The following is an 18048-nucleotide window of genomic DNA, read 5'->3' on the forward strand; positions in this document are numbered from 1 at the left end:
TGAAGTGTAATCATTTTATAGGTGACTTAATGTGCTTTACAAAAATTAAAACCTCAAAACCATGAAATAAGCCCTTTAACATTTAGAAACAGCTGAGACACGTCTTCTCTAGCCAGCCCCAAGATGAGGGCAGAGTGCACGCTTCTGTATCACAAAGTCTCGGGGGCGACGAGAACTCGCTCACCAGGCTTCAGTGCTCTTGTCTGGCAGATGTGTTGGAACAGAGCACGGTCCTCAAGGGATGCCATGGAAATGAAGATAGAAGTCGACAAAAAATCTTTATTTTAACATTAAAAGAAAGAATCACATGTTCATCCTGACGGCTTTCCCAGGCTTGGCCACCCAATAAGTTACACACATGCGAAGGGGCTCAGAAGGTTATTGCACGCCTGTGTCACTGATGGAGTCACGGTGATGTGGCCCCTCTCCCCGCAGTCAGACCCCGAGCCGGTCCCCGCTCCACAGGGAGGCCTCGCTCCAGCCAGGCTGTGGGGAGGCTCCAGGTGAACCTCGCTTCCGGGTTGTGAAACTAGTGACACTGTCAATTCCTGTGGCTCCTTTCACTCCAGAGCAGTGTTCGCTGGAGTGCACTCTTGGGTGGGGAGACTGAGGCAGCGCCTGCTCAGCAGGCCTTTGTCGGCAGTGCCCTCGGGCACGGGGAGGCCTGTTGTGACACCAGATGGCAGCCCTGCCTCTCAGAATCCTCACCGTGCACCATTCTTAAGATTGTTTGCTAGTTGATTCTTTGCTTTTTTGGCTACTTGATGGTTTTGATGAATTCGCTATGATCCAGGGGTGTTCTAGTACTTCTTTGAGAGTCGGCCTTTGGCTGGGATTATGTTTCAACAGTCTTGAAATGAGGTCCCTGGCTCCTTCCGGCACAAAGTCAGGGAATGTGAATTCAACCTGGAGTACAACAAGTTGACAGTCACAAAACGCGGCTCAGAACAGTGCGGCTAGCCGGCTCACGGGCACAGTTAAGGCTGATAAGAATTCTACCACAAGCAATGAATCATTTCCCATTAGGTCTTACCCGTGATATTCTTTTGTAGGTCTCTTGGTATGTGCTTGCCTCAAAAGGTGGCTTCCCAACGAGAAATTCATAGCAAAGAACCCCAAGGCTCCAGAGATCTACCTTCTCATCATGCATTCGGCCTTCAATCATCTCTGGGGGCAAGTAATCCAGGGTGCCACAGAGGGTGGTTCTCCTAAAAACAGAGGCAGGCTCAGCGTGGTGTGCTCTTGTTCGTATCAGCACAAGAGTGGCTAAACGCCATTCACAACGACACTAACATTGAGTGCACGCTCCTCCTAGGCCACATCCTGCGCTACGAGGCAAGTACTATTTAAATCCCCGGTTTGAGGGGCGCCTGGGTGGCTCAGTCAGTTGAGTGTCCAACTCTCGATTGCAACGACTCAGATCACGATCTCAGGGTCGTGAGATCAAGCCTCACATGGGGCTCCACGCTTAGTGGGAGTTTGCTTGAGATTCTTTCTCTCCCTCTCCCTCTGTTCCTCCCCGCCCCGCTGGCTCGCACGTGTGCACATGCTCTAAAATAAACGAGTCTTTAAAAAAATAAATCCCCCATTTTAGATAGAAAACAGATGGAGAGATGTGCAACATCACACAGCTAGCAACCAAGTCACACCCCAAAGGTGTCCAACTCCAGAACCTTCTTAAATGATCTAAAAAATGAGAAACTTCAAGAATCCCTACTACATAACAGCAGCCATCAAAATTCTCTGTGAATACAGTTTAGAGTTCCAGATTTGTTTTTACATTACAGACCGGCTAAGCAGCTCAACAGCCAGAGGGCGTGAGTGACGAGAAACTAGAAACTGTGCCACTGAGGAAGCTCGAGCTTTGGCCTCGGATACATGCTGCCTCTACCAAAGAGACACTTCAATTTGGGGGTGACCTAGGAGGTAGTCTTGCCAAAAATACTATGTAGGCCTTTTTACCGACTCCCAATTCTCAGCAATTACAGAGGATGAAGGACCAAGTAACACCATTTTAGGTGAGAAAAGTCCATTTTAAATTGTGGGACAACTGGTGCAAACTTAGACCAAAGAAACACAATCAAATACAACACCCGGATGGACCTTGGCTGGTGCCGACTTAAAAGAACAGCTCTAAAATTTTGCCGCCAACGAGGGAAATTGGATCATGGGCTAAACAGATTCTAACAAGGCAGTTAATTTTCTTGGGAGTCACAATGGTTGTGGTTAGGAGGACAACGTCTTTATTTCTAGGAGATACATACTCAAGTGCTCAGAGAAGGAAGCATGAGGTGTGCAACTTATTTTTGAAGGTTCACCAGAAAAACCGACCCCGCCAAATACAGCAAGTGTGCTGTGCGGCCATACGTATGGCAAAATGTGGCCACCTGCTGAATGCAGGCGCCGGATGGACAGTGAGCAGCCAACCACCAGCTCGGCATTTCTGTATGTTTGAGTTTTTAACAACGAAGCCTGGAAGTAAGCGGAGGGTGGCACACATTGAACTAGGAGCAAACACCATGTAGGTTTCATTGTTTCTATCACTTATTCTTTGCCGTTGCCTCTTCTAGGGGGTCATGCCGAGGCTGGTCACCACGCCTGGCACCCCAAGAGCACACAAGAGTGCACTGAGCTCAGTGGTGACCCGCGGCCTGGGATGAAGGCGCTATGTCTCCAGACCTCTACCCCGCAGCACCACGGAGATGGCGGAAATGGCTCGAGTCAGAGGGTCTCGAGCACCACCACCCCTGGGAGCTCTTACGGGTGCTCCCGTCGGGGGAGGTGGGGTGAGGTGAGCATCTACGTGCATGCAACTTATCAGTAGGTGTAGGTTTTTAATGTTCTACCTCATGAGACCTCAAAAGCTTAATCAAACCCAAATTAAATTAAAACAGTGTTTTAGCTCTTGTTTGCAAAGATTTAAATTGTTTCGTTAGATTTCTCACTCTGTTAAGAGGCGACACGAAAGGACTCTGCTGTGGACAAAGGCAGACCACAGAGAATCCTCACCACCACCCTGAAAGTTCTATCCAAACCAATTTGGTTTTGGAAATTCCCCCAGAGAACTGTGCTCCCAGTTCTAGCAGTGTGTGTGTGTGCTGCCCCCGGAACTGGTCTGTCCAGGAATCAGCAGAGTCTCCCCTTCCCACCGCTGCAGTCATCACCCCCTACACACATCCTGCACTTCCTTGGTCATGTACTCATCACATAGGCCCCCTTCATTAGCCTCTAAAGACATCCAGCATCTTTAACCCAGGCCGAGGACACATTAAATAGCCTCAAAATAGTTGCAGAATTCTCAAAGACACTTCTATCGCGCCCAAGTTACTCCAAAATGTGTGCCATCAGTTACCTGCCCCGAATGCACACATATATGCTCAAGTGTTTTTCTATTTAGTTCCTGAAAGTCCCCAGGGCTTTTGCTAAAGTAAGTTCGTTCCACCTGTAAAGGTACGTACCTGGAGGATGGGGCGTGTACCGACCACCCGAAGTCTGCGATCTTAAGCTCTCCAGCCGATCCAAGGAGTAGGTTCTCTGGCTTAATGTCTCTATGAATGACTCTTTTTGAGTGACAGTAAGACAGGGCATCTGCCAACTCTGTGATATACTATTTTAAAAATAAAAAAGTATGGAAAGTCTGTATCTTATATTTTATGTAACACAATTTTAGACATCTCTTCTGAAAGGAAGCCCAACATAGATTTAACAGGTTTTGTAAATTTTGAAGCAAAAGCTAGAAACAATTGAGGACTCTTTTTAATTTTTTTTTAATTTTTTAAAGATTTTTATTTATTTATTTGACAGACCAAGATCACAAGTAGTCAGAGAGGCAGGCAGAGAGAGAGGAAGAAGCAGGCTCCCCGCTAAACAGAGAGCCCAACGTGGGGCTCGATCCCAGGACGCTGGGATCATGACCTGAGCGGAAGGCAGAGGCTTAACCCACTGAGCCACCCAGGCACCCCAACAATTGATGACTCTTAAAAAAATTTTTTTTGAACCAAATTAGTGTTTAGCATAAAACACTAGTTATCCTATACTAAGTTATTTATTTGCTAATACAGCAGACAGGATACTGAAGGAAGAGGGAAAAACTGATTAGCTAGAACTCATCACCACATGGCGATTTATGGCCTAATAGCAATGAATTATGATAATACTGAGAAACTGGCACAAATCAGGGAGTCAGACATGTAAACAATTAAAAAAAATTTTTTTTTAAAACTTGCAAGCAGTCAATTCCCATTTTAAAATCAAGATCAGGGGCAGACTGGGTGACTCAGTTGGTTAAGCATCGGCCTTCAGCTCGGGTTGTCATCTTGGGGTCCTGGGATGGAGTCCCACATTGGTATCCCTGCTAAGAGGGGAGCCTGCTTCTGCTTCTCCCTCTGCCACTCCCCCTGCTTGTGGTCTCTTACTTTTATGCTCTCTCTCAAATAAGAAAATAAAATCTTTAAAAAAAAAAAAGCTAGTGTTAGAGCTCTCCAGCACCTACCTTCCTTATCAGACTGTGAATATGTGTAAAAGTCCCTAATATTTCTCTACAGTTAGTTCTATTTGAATTAATCAGAAAAGGGAAACAGGAGTATATAAATAAATATTCATTCTAACTACTAGGGAATCTAGAAAGAACCAAGCTGGGCACCTGGGTGGCTCAGTCATTAAGTGTCTGCCTTCAGCTCAGGTCACGATCTTAGGGTTCTGGGATCGAGCTGCGCAGGGAGCTTGCTTCAGCCTCTCCCACTCTCCCTGCTTGCGTTCCCGCTCTCAAGGTCTCTCTGTCAAATAAATAATCTTAAGAAAGAACGAACGAACGAACGAACCAAGCTTTCCTTTCCAATAACTATGTGCTTATATCAACATAAACTCCATCTGGATTAAACAAAATGTAGTAGTAGTGTAAGTATTAACTGCTGATTAAATAAGACAAGTAATTAGGTTAGTTAATATTTGAAAAGTAAAATGAATCTATTTCTACTTAGCTAAAAAGCAAATGCTTAAGTTTAAAATGCCTTCTTAAGATTTTATTTATCTGTCAGAGAGGGAGAAAGAGCACTAGCAGGGGGCACAGCAGGCAGAGGGAGAAGCAGGCTCCCCGCCGAGCAAGGAGCCTGACATAGGACTCGAACCCAGGACCCTGGGATCATGACCTGAGCCGAAGGCGGACGCTTAACCAACTGAGCCACCCAGACGTCCCTTAAGTTTAAAATGTCTTATTGCTGAGACAAGACCAAAGGGTCATTCACCAATAAGGCTATGATTTCAGAAGTATAACCACCTCAAAGTAATGCCATTTATTTATTTATTTATTTATTTTTTAAAGATTTTATTTATTTATTTCACAGAGAGAGATCACAAGTAGGCAGAGAGAGAGAGAGAGAGAGAGGAGGAAGCAGGTTCTCCGATGAGCAGAGAGCCCGATGCGGGACTCGATCCCAGGACCCTGAGATCATGACCTGAGCCGAAGGCAGCGGCTTAACCCACTGAGCCACCCAGGCGCCCCAAAGTAATGCCATTTAAACCAATGCCGAAAAGCAACTGAGTGCGCATACTACCCAGAACGATCAGCTGTCAGTTCAACAAAGAACCGCCCAGACCCTCTATTTCTTCAAACAAGTAATTTCACTCAAATAAAGTAGTGCAATCCATAGGGGAAAAAATAAAATCCCAAAAACCTGCTTATGTTGGACTTTAAGATTAGATCCAGGTAAGAGAATGAAAAGACAAGCCATAGGCAGGGAGAGAAGCTTTACGTAACACATGTGATAAAGGACTTGTCTCCAAAACATACAAGAACTCTTAAAACTCAAGATGACCAAACCCAATTGAAAATGGGCAAAAAATCTGACAGAGACCTCAAAGATGATCTACACACAGCACATAAGTACATGAAAAGATGCTCATCTTCTGTCACTAGAGGACTGCAAATTAAAACGAGGTTACCATGCACACCGATGAGCATGACTGCGATCCAAAACACTGATGACACCAGTCACTAGTAGAGGAGGAGGAACAGGAACACATGCATGGGGGGACGCAAAGATGGTCTGTCTTCAGTTTTTTTTTTTTTTTTTTTACAAAGCTACACGTGATCTTACTCACAAGCCAGTTTTCCAATCTGTTGAAAACTTACGTCCCACAAAAACACGCATGCAGATGCTCAGTGCAGCTTTATTCACGATCACTAGTGACTGGAAGTAACCAAGATAACCTTCAACATGAACCAAACTACATCCGTGCTGCAGAGTTATTCGGCAATAACAAGTGAGCTCCCGTGACCGCGCCCTATGCCCACTGAAGGACACAGGTGACCCTTCAATGCATACAGTTGTCCACCCCCCTGCCCCGGGCTAACTGGTTCATCATTCTGCTACCACCACCCATATACACAGGAACTGAATAATTAAATGGTTGGTGGCTGGTAGGATCTAGATTTTTCAAGGTTGGAATGGGAGGCTACAGATAAATAAGGGGAAGAGGGTAGAATGAGCCACGTAGCACCAGACTGCTTAATGTAGATACAAATGGATAAAAATACAGATACGTGAATATACACAGATTAATATACACATATATGTCCCTGTTCTGTCTGCCGAGGGCCTAGATATAAGGACACTCCAGTAGCAATGAGCATATCTAGCTCCCAGATCTTGGTTTCTAATAACATTTTTCGATAAAAGGAACAATGTTGGGGGTAGGACAAAAAAACCTAGAACAGGGACCATGTGAAAGGGATCCCAAAAGCCAAAGCTCGAACAATTTGACCAGCAAAATAAAAAAGAGTATGAGATTATAACTCAAAGTTTAAAATAGCCATGAGTCCACATTAATAAATGACCGAGTAAATGAGAACAGACCAATCTAATGCAGAAGAATCCTAAATGATGTAGGCAGACAGAGGTGGGGGTGGGACGCAAGCCACGTTCCTTCTTCAGTGTCGGTGGGACAGAGCACGGCACAGCATGGAAAGACAGAAAGAGTAACTTCCCAGCAGAGAAATCTAATGAGTGTGACACCTCAGCCAGGTGATCAAAGCCAAGAGCCCCAGCCATAAGCCAGGTTTCTAGTAGGGACCGCACTAATGGACGATGAACAGGACAAAAGAAGTCTGCACTATCTCCACATTCTTGAGATCCAAAACTATTTCTGCACTATCTCCACATTCTTGAAATCCAAAACTATTCTAAAATAAGTTATTTTTTAAAAAGAGGGCAACTATTCATATATACGTTTCCACAAAAAACAGCTGTAGAGATAAACCAGCCCCAGTATTTCACCTGGTACCCGAGTTTACCCATACTTAGGGTACAACTACGATACTCTCATTCCTTCAAACACCTGATCCCATTAGGCTCTCTTAAGCCACTGGACACACTGTTACGTAGCACAGGAACAGAGGAAACAGAATTAGTCGGGACAATAAATGAAAACTTACAGTAGCAGTTCTCTGCTCATCAAACTTCGACAGTTTCTGAAGTTCTCTGTAGACAGCTCCGAGAGGTGCATATTCTAGAATTAGGTAAACTCTGGTGGCATCATGGAAATAGCCATACAGTCTGAGGATGTTTGGATGCCTGCAACAAAGGATGAATGCTCTAACACCTGGTTCTGAAAAAGATCCAAAAATCTGTACTAACTACTAACCAACCCCCTCATGTAAAACTAATGAAAATTGGGCCTGAACACAGATTCCTCCCCCGACACACACCCACCCCCCACCTGATTTGAGAACCGGGGAAAAAAACAAATACATCTGAAGTCAGTGACAAACATTACAAGGTATTAATGGACCTTGGGTTAGTTAGGACGATTTCCTTCCTTCAAGCCATCTTTATTCTTTGGGGGGAAATTCAGCTAAATGTTAATTCTTTGCACATTAGAGAAAGAGAGACATGGTATTCCCACAGCATTTTGATCCCCAAACACTAGAAGACACAACTTCAAAACCATGTGCAGCTGAGGACTTGGGCAGCTAAGAACACGGCCCAGGACCGCAGCCTTCAGCTCCCGCCCGCGGTTGCCAGGGAAAGATACAGGCATGATGCGGGCAGATTTGTCAGTATTAACGACTGATTCAAGTCTGCAAAAAATGGTGAAAGCAAAAAAAAAAAAAAAGAGAAGAAAAAGACCTACTGGCCTAAGTCAGCCTGCAGAGGCTGCCAGTCTGCAACCTCCGCTTAGAGCTCAGAAGTAGGACTCCCCTTCACTACACATGTGCGCGCACGCACACAAACTTGGCTACTCATGTACATAATTCATTAACAAAGCATAAACGTCCGAGAGATTTTTAAGGACCACTGCACTTGTCTAGATAAATTCTTAAAAAATGACGAATTAGGGACGCCTGGGTGGCTCAGTTGGTTAAGCAGCTGCCTTCGGCTCAGGTCATGATCCCAGCGTCCTGAGATCGAGTCCACATCGGGCTCCTTGCTCGTCCGGGAACCTGCTTCTCCCTCTGCCTCTGCCTGCCATTCTGTCTGCCTGTGCTTGCTCTCTCTCTCTGACAAATAAATAAATAAAAATCTTAAAAAAAAAAAAAATGATGAATTAAATCACGCTCTGCAGTCCTACGGAGCAGGCTGCCATCACTAACTCAGTAACTAAGTTCTGCACCACACGCTTTGGAACATCAATCTGGAAACTCACCTGAGGTGGGACTGTATCTCTACTTCTCTTCTCAGCTGATGCTCAACTCCTGCTTTCTCCAGTTGAGCCTTAAATAATACTTTAAGAGCCAGGATAAACTTGCTTTGTTTTTCTCTTGCCAAGTAAACATTACCAAACTTTCCTTTACCCAGGGGACGACCAATTTCAAAATCTTCCAAAGCCCATTGCCTTCTAGGAAGAAATGTGAACATTTTAAAATGTGAAGAAAACAAATCTTTTCTAACAATTTATTAAGGAGTTATAGATGTACCTATCAATAATTTTATATTTGAAGTCATACTCAATATGTACCTTGGCAAGAACCAAGCCAATAACCACTCTATGTGAGTCTCCACCGACTTTAAACCCCCAACTCCCTCACCTGCCAATGATTGTATGAGTCTGTGACAAGGAACAATCTGGACTTTTAGAGCTAAAGCACTAATGCAAAGTGTCCCAAGGCACTACTACACTCTGAATTACAAACCCATTACCACCAGCACCGAAGATCACAGGAAAGGTTTGGTAAATAACTGGAGGAAGTCTTCAGATCTCTGTGGGTCTCTGGAAGACTAAACACAGCCTCCTCCTCTATTCCAGAGAAGCTAAGCTCTCTGGGGTGGAGAATCTGGGGTGGATGAATCAAGAGGGTTGGATCCTACAGGGCAGTGAGGTGAGAACCCCTGGATTTAGATTCTCAGAAAGCTGCTACCATAGGCAGCTAAAGCACAAAAGCCTGTGGGTTCATTCTTGGCTCCTCCTCCTCCTCCATTCTAGAAATTACATTCTACATTCTAGAGTCTAGACAGCTCAGAAATTGAGAGCCAACTTTTGTAAAATATCCAGGGAAGATATTATAAAGAATAATTCAATTGATACTGTCACAATTATTTAGAGTCACATATACATGTGTCATAGTTTTGCAACATGACTGCCTTTTGTTTAACAAACTTGCTCTTTTGTATAAGAATAGAAATATAAAGGGGCGCCTGGGTGGCTCAGTGGGTTAAAGCCTCTGCCTTCGGCTCAGGTCATGATCCCAGGGTCCTCGGATCGAGCCCCGCATCGGGCTCTCTGCTCCATGGGGAGCCTGCTTCCTCCTCTCTCTCTCTCTGCCTGCCTCTCTGCCTACTTGTGATCTCTGTCTGTCAAATAAATAAATAAAATCTTTAAAAAAAAAAAAAAGATATTATAAAGAATAATTCAATTGATACTGTCACAATTATTTAGAGTCACATATACATGTGTCATAGTTTTGCAACATGACTGCCTTTTGTTTAACAAACTTGCTCTTTTGTAGAAGAATAGAAATATAAAGGGGCGCCTGGGTGGCTCAGTGGGTTAAGCCTCTGCCTCAGGTCGTGATCAGGGCCCTGGGATCGAGCCCCACATCGGGCTCTCTGCTCAGCGGGGAGCCTGCTTCCTCCTCTCTCTCTGCCTGCCTCTCTGCCTGCTTGTGATCTCTCTCTGTCAACTAAATAAATAAAATCTTTAAAAAAAAAAAAAGAATAGGAATATAAAAACATACCTAAACTATCTGTAGTGGTTACTTCTGAGGGTAGAGAGAAACTTATTTTACACATTTCTGTAACAAATTCATACAGGTTCTTTTCTAAATTTGGAAAGCAATAAGAAAAGCTTGAGTCTCTAGTAAACATCATTAAAATTCCTTTTTTTTTTTTTTTTTGCAAGTTTAGAATTTGGAAACATTTTTTTCTGAGTGAAAATATAAAGACCTTTTTATTTTTTAACATGCTCCCATAATTAAACTTGCAATGGTGTATTCTACTAAAATGATAGTATAGGACTTTGTAAATAAGATAAAGCTTACTTTTTCGATTCTTCACTTTTCTGTTTTGTTGCCAGTTCCTTTTCAGAATTACTTCCTATATAGAATAAATTAAAAATCCATTTTTAGAATAACTATAATTATTTTAGAATAACTGTAAGTAATTAAAACCCCATGAACAGAAATGAAGAATGGTCACCAAAATATTAATGGTATGTCCAGAATGGTCAATCTGGGCTATTTTTGGTTTTCTTTATAGAAAAAAGATAATCACACCATAACCTGACTCATACCAGGTGAAGTCTTTATAGATTTCTAGAGTAAAGATGAGCAGATACATATACAGCTAGGCCCTCTGATAATTTCAAGATTTAAGACTATGCAGATTCGGGGGCGCCTGGGTGGCTCAGCAGGTTAAGCCTCTGCCTTCGGCTTGGGTCATGATCTCACGGTCCTGGGATCAAGCCCTGCATCAGGCTCTCTGCTCGGAGGGGAGCCTGCTTCCCACTCTCTCTCTGCCTCTCTGCCTACTTGTGACCTCTCTGTCAAATAAATAAATAAATAAACAAAAAAAGCCATGCAGCCTGAAATTTCCTGCTAAGCCTTTAATGCTTTGGACATTCTTCACCTGGTGTCCAGCTGCACTTTAAAAAACTCAGGCACTGAGTGCCCAGCATCCAAAGTCTACCCCTCAAGGAGCATGCTAGCCGGAAGTCCATGTGAGAACAGTATAACGCAGACCCAAAACACAGTCCCATCTACAAAGCTGCTAAATGATCCCTGTGACTATCCTCCCTGCTGCACCCAGCTGAGGCCACTGCAGGCTTTGACCAAACCCCCCCCAGCCCGCCTGCCGTCAGCCACCCTGCAGTTCAGCGCTTCCACGTCATTCCAGGCATCCAGAGGAAGCCTCTTTCTAAAAGGCCAGCCCCTCCTCTGCTCAAAAACCTTTCAGCAATTTCCCCATTCAGAGGCGATGAAGCCCCACTCCGTGACATAGCCAAAGAGCCTACTGTGACCTTACCCGGCTGGCCTCAGTCCATCCAAGTCCATCCACTTCCCTGACTGCCCTCCACATGCCCAACCTCGGAACTCTTCAGTTCCTCAAGCACACAGGAGCGTAGGAAGCCGCTCTCCATCCTGGGCGTGGGGCTGGCCCACAGGAGACACTGCTCTCCAACCTGACATCAGATTCCCCCCCATCCGCAATAAAGATGAAGTAAATGGGAGGGCTCCAGACCATAAATGCACGTCTATCCACTCGCACCCCCTTTATTTAAGCAACTAAGACGAATAGTAACTATCCAATAGAAGTCTCGAAAGAGGATTTACCAGGGGTTGATGATGATGGCTGCTCCTTCTTTTGGGTGTTATTCAGTGGCCTAGAGACAGGACGAGAGACACTGGTTGCCTGCAATTGCTTCTGCTTCAGATTCTGAACCAGTTTATGGCTGGAGACGAGCTTTTGTGCTTGTGGAGGAATCCGCTGGGAGGAGTTTGAAGGACACAAGACCCGCTGGGCCTGGCCAGCATTTGCAGATAACGGATTTGGAGGAGGAATTTGCTGAGTCACCGGAACACGTTTTGGACCATCACTGAGTGCAATCGTGGTCTAGGTTGGGAGGGGAAAATTTCATGTCTTCATGAACAAAAGCGGAGTATTTTGACAATTTCGCAAAGTCTGTTTTCTAGTATAACAAAATATTGAAGGTCATTGATAATCCATGGAAGGGGAAAGCTATTTGCATCAGCACTCCCAGAGGATTTGGTTAATATACAGCTGAAAGGAGTATTAAGGGTGCTGCCCACCCACCCCAACACCCCCCCACCCAAAACCATGCTCCTATAAATAACTGTTCATTTACTCAACTTCCATCTGAAGAGGGAGACATCAAACACTTTTCAGGAATTCTCAACAACTCAGAAATTATTACTTACCAAAAAGCTACAACACAGAAACTTTATACCAAAAATCCCAATTCCATAAAATTTCTTTGGCAATACCATACAGACATTTAGAAAAAAAGACAAAGAAATATGTCAAAATATTGATCAGTGGTTAGGTTTCAGAAGACAGTCTGAAAGGCGCCTGGGTGGTTAAGCATCTGCCTTCAGCTCAGGTTATGATCGCAGGGTCCTGGGTTCAAGCCCCACTTCGGGCTCCCCACTCAGCAAGGAGCCTGCTTCTCCCTCTGCCTGCTGCTCCCCCACTACTTGTACGCTCTCTGTCAAATAAATAAAATCCTTAAAGAAATAAAAGTCTGAATATTTGCATTTACCTGATTTTACACAAAATACTTAACTACTATTATTTACTAATGTTTCATTGTCCAAGTACTTACAAAATAGGTCTGAGCCGAAAGAGCTATGGCAAAGAAGAAATAAACAGGTTCTTCGAAAAGTTATGCCAAAATATACTACTTACATGCCTGTTAAGTAGGGGATCACAAGCTTAAAATACAGTTAATTCTAAGAACTTGAACTAATCAAACTAAACTTCAATGGAGGAAATTTCCTCACAAACGGGGGAACAATGCTGGCAAGGGAAGCCTCAGAGTGCCTCATAAGAGTTGGTTTCCAACTTCCAAGTAAAAAGTCAATTACTCCTGAAATTAGCAACCTCCACAACACAGCAGACATTTAGGCAGTGACAAACATTTCACACAGAGCAGTTTTTTTTAATGATCTTTATCAGGGGCACCTGGGTGGTTCAGGTCATGATCCCAGAGTCCTGGGATCAGCCAGCATGGGGTGGGGCTGGGGGGGGCGGTCCCTGCTCAGTGGGGAGCCTGCTGCTCCCTTTCCCTCTGCCCCTCCCCCTGCTGGTGTACATGTGCTCACTCACAGGCTCTCATATATATCTATATAAAATCTTTAATAAAAAATAAAATGAGCTTTATCATAGGAATTGAGAATCAAATACAAGGACTCAAGTTAGCCTTTTTCTGATTGGTTATTTTAGACTTCCAGCCAGTTAAAAAAAAAAAAAAAAAAAAGGTTAAGTATCCATTTATTTGAAAATGAAAACTTCTCATACCTGTCAGAATGGCTAAAATCAAAAACACAAGAAACAAGTGTTGGCAAAGATGTGGCAAAAAAGGAACATTCGTGCACTGTTGGTGGGAATACAAACTGGGGCAGCCACTGTGGAAAACAGTATGGAGGTTCCTCAAAAAGTGAAAAATAGGGGCATGTGGGTCGTTCAGTAGGTTGGACATCCAACTCTTGGCTCCGGCTCCAGTAATCTCAGGAGGTCCAGATATCGAGCCCCAGGTCGGGCTCAGCACTGTGTGTGGAACCTGCTTAAGATTCTCTCTCCCTCTTCTCCCACCACCTCCCACACCCTGCTCATGCATGCTCACTCAAAAAAAGAAAAGCACCACCACCAACAAAAAAAAACAAAACACCACACACAAACACGTGTACACACACACACAAAAAACCCCAAAAAATTAAAGAAGAGAAAAACTTCTAAAAACAAGAAACCACCCCCCCAACACACAAATCAAGATCTGTGTTTTTATGCTGACTTCTAGAAGGAATAAAACCTGGAGATTGTTTACATTAAAGGAGGTTTATATAAAGACTCATTCACCCAGCTGCTCCACAAATACTCACTAAATTTGAAGAGCCCAGGGTCTTTCCTAGGTGAAGCCTTCCTGGGTTCCAACATAGCCCAATGTGTGCTGAGCACACCTTGGCAGAACTACTCAGGTCACTTCATTTACACATATTTTAGGAAGGCGTGTACTGGCTCACATAACTCCCCAAAAGGGCTAAGTTCCTCAGTATGAAAGACCATGTGCTTTTCACCATTATAATCATCCCTGCATCGGACACAGAATATGGCTTAAAGTGGGCACCCAGGAGATGTTCACTACAATGCAGCCTGACGGCCTCGGGGCTTACCATTCCCCGAATCCTGCCCAGAACAAACTAGGGCAAAGTAATTTCATTTCTGGCAAGCAAGGAAGCACAGGCAAGTATTGTGCACCTGTTGTGTACAGTGTTATCCTCCACACAATGGAGGGATACAGATACTTAAACAGCTAGCTAGAAGACAAAGAACAAAATAAAAGCTACTGTGACAATACACAAAATATTATTGAATGCCAAGAAAAGGGACTGACGTCCAGTAATGTAGTAGAGAGTCCTAAAGTTACAATCCAAAGTAAAAGTAAAAAGAACTCCAGATATAAAACCAATCTCCATTGGGTTTTATAAATGTGATCGAGATTACAGATTATTCAATTTACCTTAAGAGACCCCGCAATGCAGTTCTCTTTAGATCTGTCCATGATGCCTGAAAAGAAAAAGAACCACCTTTAATTTATACAATTATTTATTTATACAATTTATACAATTTATTTATACAATTTAATTTTATTTAATGTATAATATATTTATACAATTTATACAAATCCTCATTCTTCCAAGTGCTGTTATGCTAGATCAGGCTTATAGCTCCTGATGAAAAAAGCTTCCACAACACAGAATTTCATACTTTTTCTTTGTCCAAATGAAGCTAGCAAGGGAGCCTTGTTTTCTCGAGTGACATAAGGGACAGGTGTGAGGCCTCTAGCCCGCACTGCCTCCCCTCCCTGAGTCCTCCTGCTCCACCAGCTGGTCTCTAAAGGACTATGTCCATCAGTGAGGAGCCTCCTTCCAACCCTGCTGCCTTTTAAAAGCAGGTCCTCAGGGTACCTGGGTGGCTCAATGGATTAGACCTCTCTGCCTTTGGCTCAGGTCATGATCTCAGGGTCCTGGGATCGAGCCCCACATTGGGATCTCTGCTCAGCGGGGAGCCTGCTTCCTCCTCTCTCTCTCTCTCTGCCTGCCTCTCTGCCTACTTGTGATCTCTGTCAGTCAAACAAATAAAATATTTTAAAAAGATAAAATAATAAAATAAAAGCAGGTCCTCTCAGGGTGCCTGGGTGGCTCAGTGGGTTAAGGTTCTGCCTTCGGCTCAGGTCATGATCTCAGGGTCTTGGGATTGAGCCCTGCATCAGGCTCTCTGCTCAGTGGGGAGCCTGCTTCCCTCTATCTCTCTGCCTGACTCTCTGCCTACTTGTTATCTGTCAAATAAATAAATATTAAAAAAAAAAAAAAGCAGGTCCTCTCTTCCCCATAACGGATTCCGGCGAGGACAGCATCTCCCCCGTCATCCTTCAACACTGAAGCTCTAGAACAGTCATCCACACTCACCACATCCACCATTCCTCTCAGCCACTAGCCCTCCCCCATGATTCTGTCCCCACAGAGGGGCTGACTCATGACTGACCTCTAGCGTTACCAAACTGGCGTCCCCCAGCAGCGTTTGACAGGGTGGCTCTTTCCCCACTCCTGACGTGTGCGAGCCTGCAAGGTGGTCCCCTACACCACCAGCCGCCCTACTGCAACCTCCTTCGCTCCATCAGCCTCTCTTTTGCCAACCTGAAAGTCTGGGGTGACCCAGAAGGAATTCTTTGACCCCACTTCTCCATCCACACCCTTCCTAGGGTCCCTCATCCAGCACCGGGGCTCTAAACAATCTTCAAGATGATATGAATTTACATCTTCTACCCCAACCTCTCCTCCGGACCACCAGACTCCTACCTACCTACCTGCTCAGTATTCCCCAAAAAGGTCTGTCAAGCACCTCAATCCCAGCACATCAGGAAAGAACCTCTTCCTCCTCCTGGCTTTTCTTCCCCTCTGCTCTCAGGAGCAGCCTGAGCTTGGGCCCAGAAACACTATCTTTTGCAACTATCCTCATTCCCTAGAGGAACTCATCCAGTCTCCTGGCCCTCAATACCATTCAGAGGCTCAGGACCTCCAGACTTCCATCTCCAGCCCAGAGCTCTCCCCTGAACTCCTACCACCTAGGAAACACCTTCACCTTTAATCGGAGATCCCTCAATTTTAAAATGTCTCAAACTGAACTCCTGCTCCCTCCCTACCCCCATCTCTCCAACCCTGTTCTTGCAGATGTCTCCATCTCAGTTACTGGCAAACCCAGCCTGCCGGTTGCTCAGGTCAACTGTCTTTTACACGGTTCTCTCTCAAACCCCACATCTAATCCATCAGCATATCTTGTCGGCTCTACATTGAAAAATCACTGCTCAGGACCTTTAATATTACCACCTGATCAAACCAATGCTCTCTCCCTTCAATTCCTTGCAACAAGCTCCCCATGGTCACTCTGCTTCCGCCCTTGCCCCATTATAGTCCATTCACAACACTACTAAGTCAGCTATGTTGGTCAGTTCCTTGGTTTGGAAGCCCCTCGTGGTCCCTCAACGCAAATTCAAAATCCTATTTGCATAGACAGGCCTCCAGTCTCATAGAGTATGGACCCTGACCACCATTTTTGCCTTATCTTCTCTTGTCTATTGCACACCAGCCATACAGGGCTTCTTTCTTTCCTCAAAGCAGTCCCCTGCCACAGGGCCCTTGTACTTCCTGTTCTCTCTACCCATTTGGCTCTTCCCTCAAATAGAAGTGTGGCTTGCTCTTTCATTACAGTCAAGTCTATGCTGAAATGTTGCCTTTCTGACCGTGTTGCTTTTATTTTCTTCATAGCCCTTACTTAACATCTTACATAACATTGCTTGTACTTGTAAGCTCCATGAGAGTGAGGGCTTAGTTCCATTTTATGTTGCCTCCCCAAACAGGTCTGCACAGTTCCTACACCAGTGTTTGGGAAAGGAGTTAATCCATTAAGAAAGCACATCAATAATGCAAATAGTTTATAGCACTTACTAAGCCCATACTGGGAGTCAGGCACAGCAACCTATCAAGTAGGTAGAACATAAGCTCCAAGAAAACAGAAACCTCTCTGTATTTTTCCTACACAGGTGTTCTGAATTCTAGAATCCAATCAGAAAATGTTCCCCACCCCCACACTTTCACATCCATTTCACAAATAAGCAAATAACTCCGCCCTGAAGATGGAACCACAGCTATAGAGCAAGGAGTCTTTATATCAAACGGGTTAGGAGAAATGACAGAAAGGAAAAAGAAGTTATAAGCTTGTGTTACGCAAACATTAATTTCACATACGCTCTTATGCTTTCTTCACTCTCCCGAACAATCGCAAGCAGCAGACTAATGAGATCACACAGGCTTAAAGACATTTATTCAATAGTCTTCCACAAAAGCTAGATATTTGCCCCAACTGAATACAGTTTACCCTCTCAGGGAGATGAATAATAAAAGAGAATGGAGTAAGATTCTGATCCACAGATTCCAGAGAGCCCCAGGAAAACTGTTTCTCAAATGATTCCAGTCCACAGCCAGGTTCACATGACCTAATGACCTTCACAAGATCCCTGCAACTCAAACCACATATCCTACTATTCTAAACAGGAAACGGTTAAAGATTGTACAGCACTGTGCATTTCGACTTTTTCTTCACCAAACCTGCTAGTGTCTGCACAGACTCAGAGGAGAATGAGAATAAATATGTGGCTGAAAAGCATTTAATTCAAAGAACAAGAAAGGTTAAGGAGAGAGGACGAACCCTTGAAAGTTTAGGGCAGTAGCTCCACCTACTTCTGGAGGGCATTTGTTAGAAATGGAGACTTTGAGGCCCAACCACAGACCTAATAAATCAGATTCTGCATTTTAACATCCCC

At 44.3% G+C, this 18048-nt stretch overlaps 1 protein-coding gene across 6 annotated transcripts in view; it reads right to left on the minus strand.

The window, feature by feature from the left end:
* The window catches only part of AURKA (aurora kinase A), a 19184-nt gene continuing 1136 nt past the window's right edge, over nucleotides 1-18048 (minus strand). For 5 of the 6 annotated variants that reach the window (XM_047744452.1, XM_047744450.1, XM_047744449.1 and 2 more), the window contains exons 2-9: nucleotides 14689-14735; nucleotides 11765-12044; nucleotides 10475-10529; nucleotides 8644-8835; nucleotides 7433-7571; nucleotides 3459-3607; nucleotides 1034-1208; nucleotides 1-906 (exon numbers count right to left, since the gene is read on the minus strand). In XM_047744452.1, the coding sequence (XP_047600408.1) occupies nucleotides 721-906; nucleotides 1034-1208; nucleotides 3459-3607; nucleotides 7433-7571; nucleotides 8644-8835; nucleotides 10475-10529; nucleotides 11765-12044; nucleotides 14689-14730 (1218 nt within the window). In that variant the 5' untranslated portion in view covers nucleotides 14731-14735 and the 3' untranslated portion in view covers nucleotides 1-720. Of the gene's footprint in view, nucleotides 907-1033; nucleotides 1209-3458; nucleotides 3608-7432; nucleotides 7572-8643; nucleotides 8836-10474; nucleotides 10530-11764; nucleotides 12045-14688; nucleotides 14755-18048 lie in introns of those variants that run through there. The other variant, XM_047744453.1, reaches the window with a different exon arrangement.

The sequence above is a fragment of the Lutra lutra genome, chromosome 9 (assembly GCF_902655055.1).
Source record: "Lutra lutra chromosome 9, mLutLut1.2, whole genome shotgun sequence".
NCBI classification, from domain to species: Eukaryota; Metazoa; Chordata; class Mammalia; order Carnivora; family Mustelidae; genus Lutra; species Lutra lutra.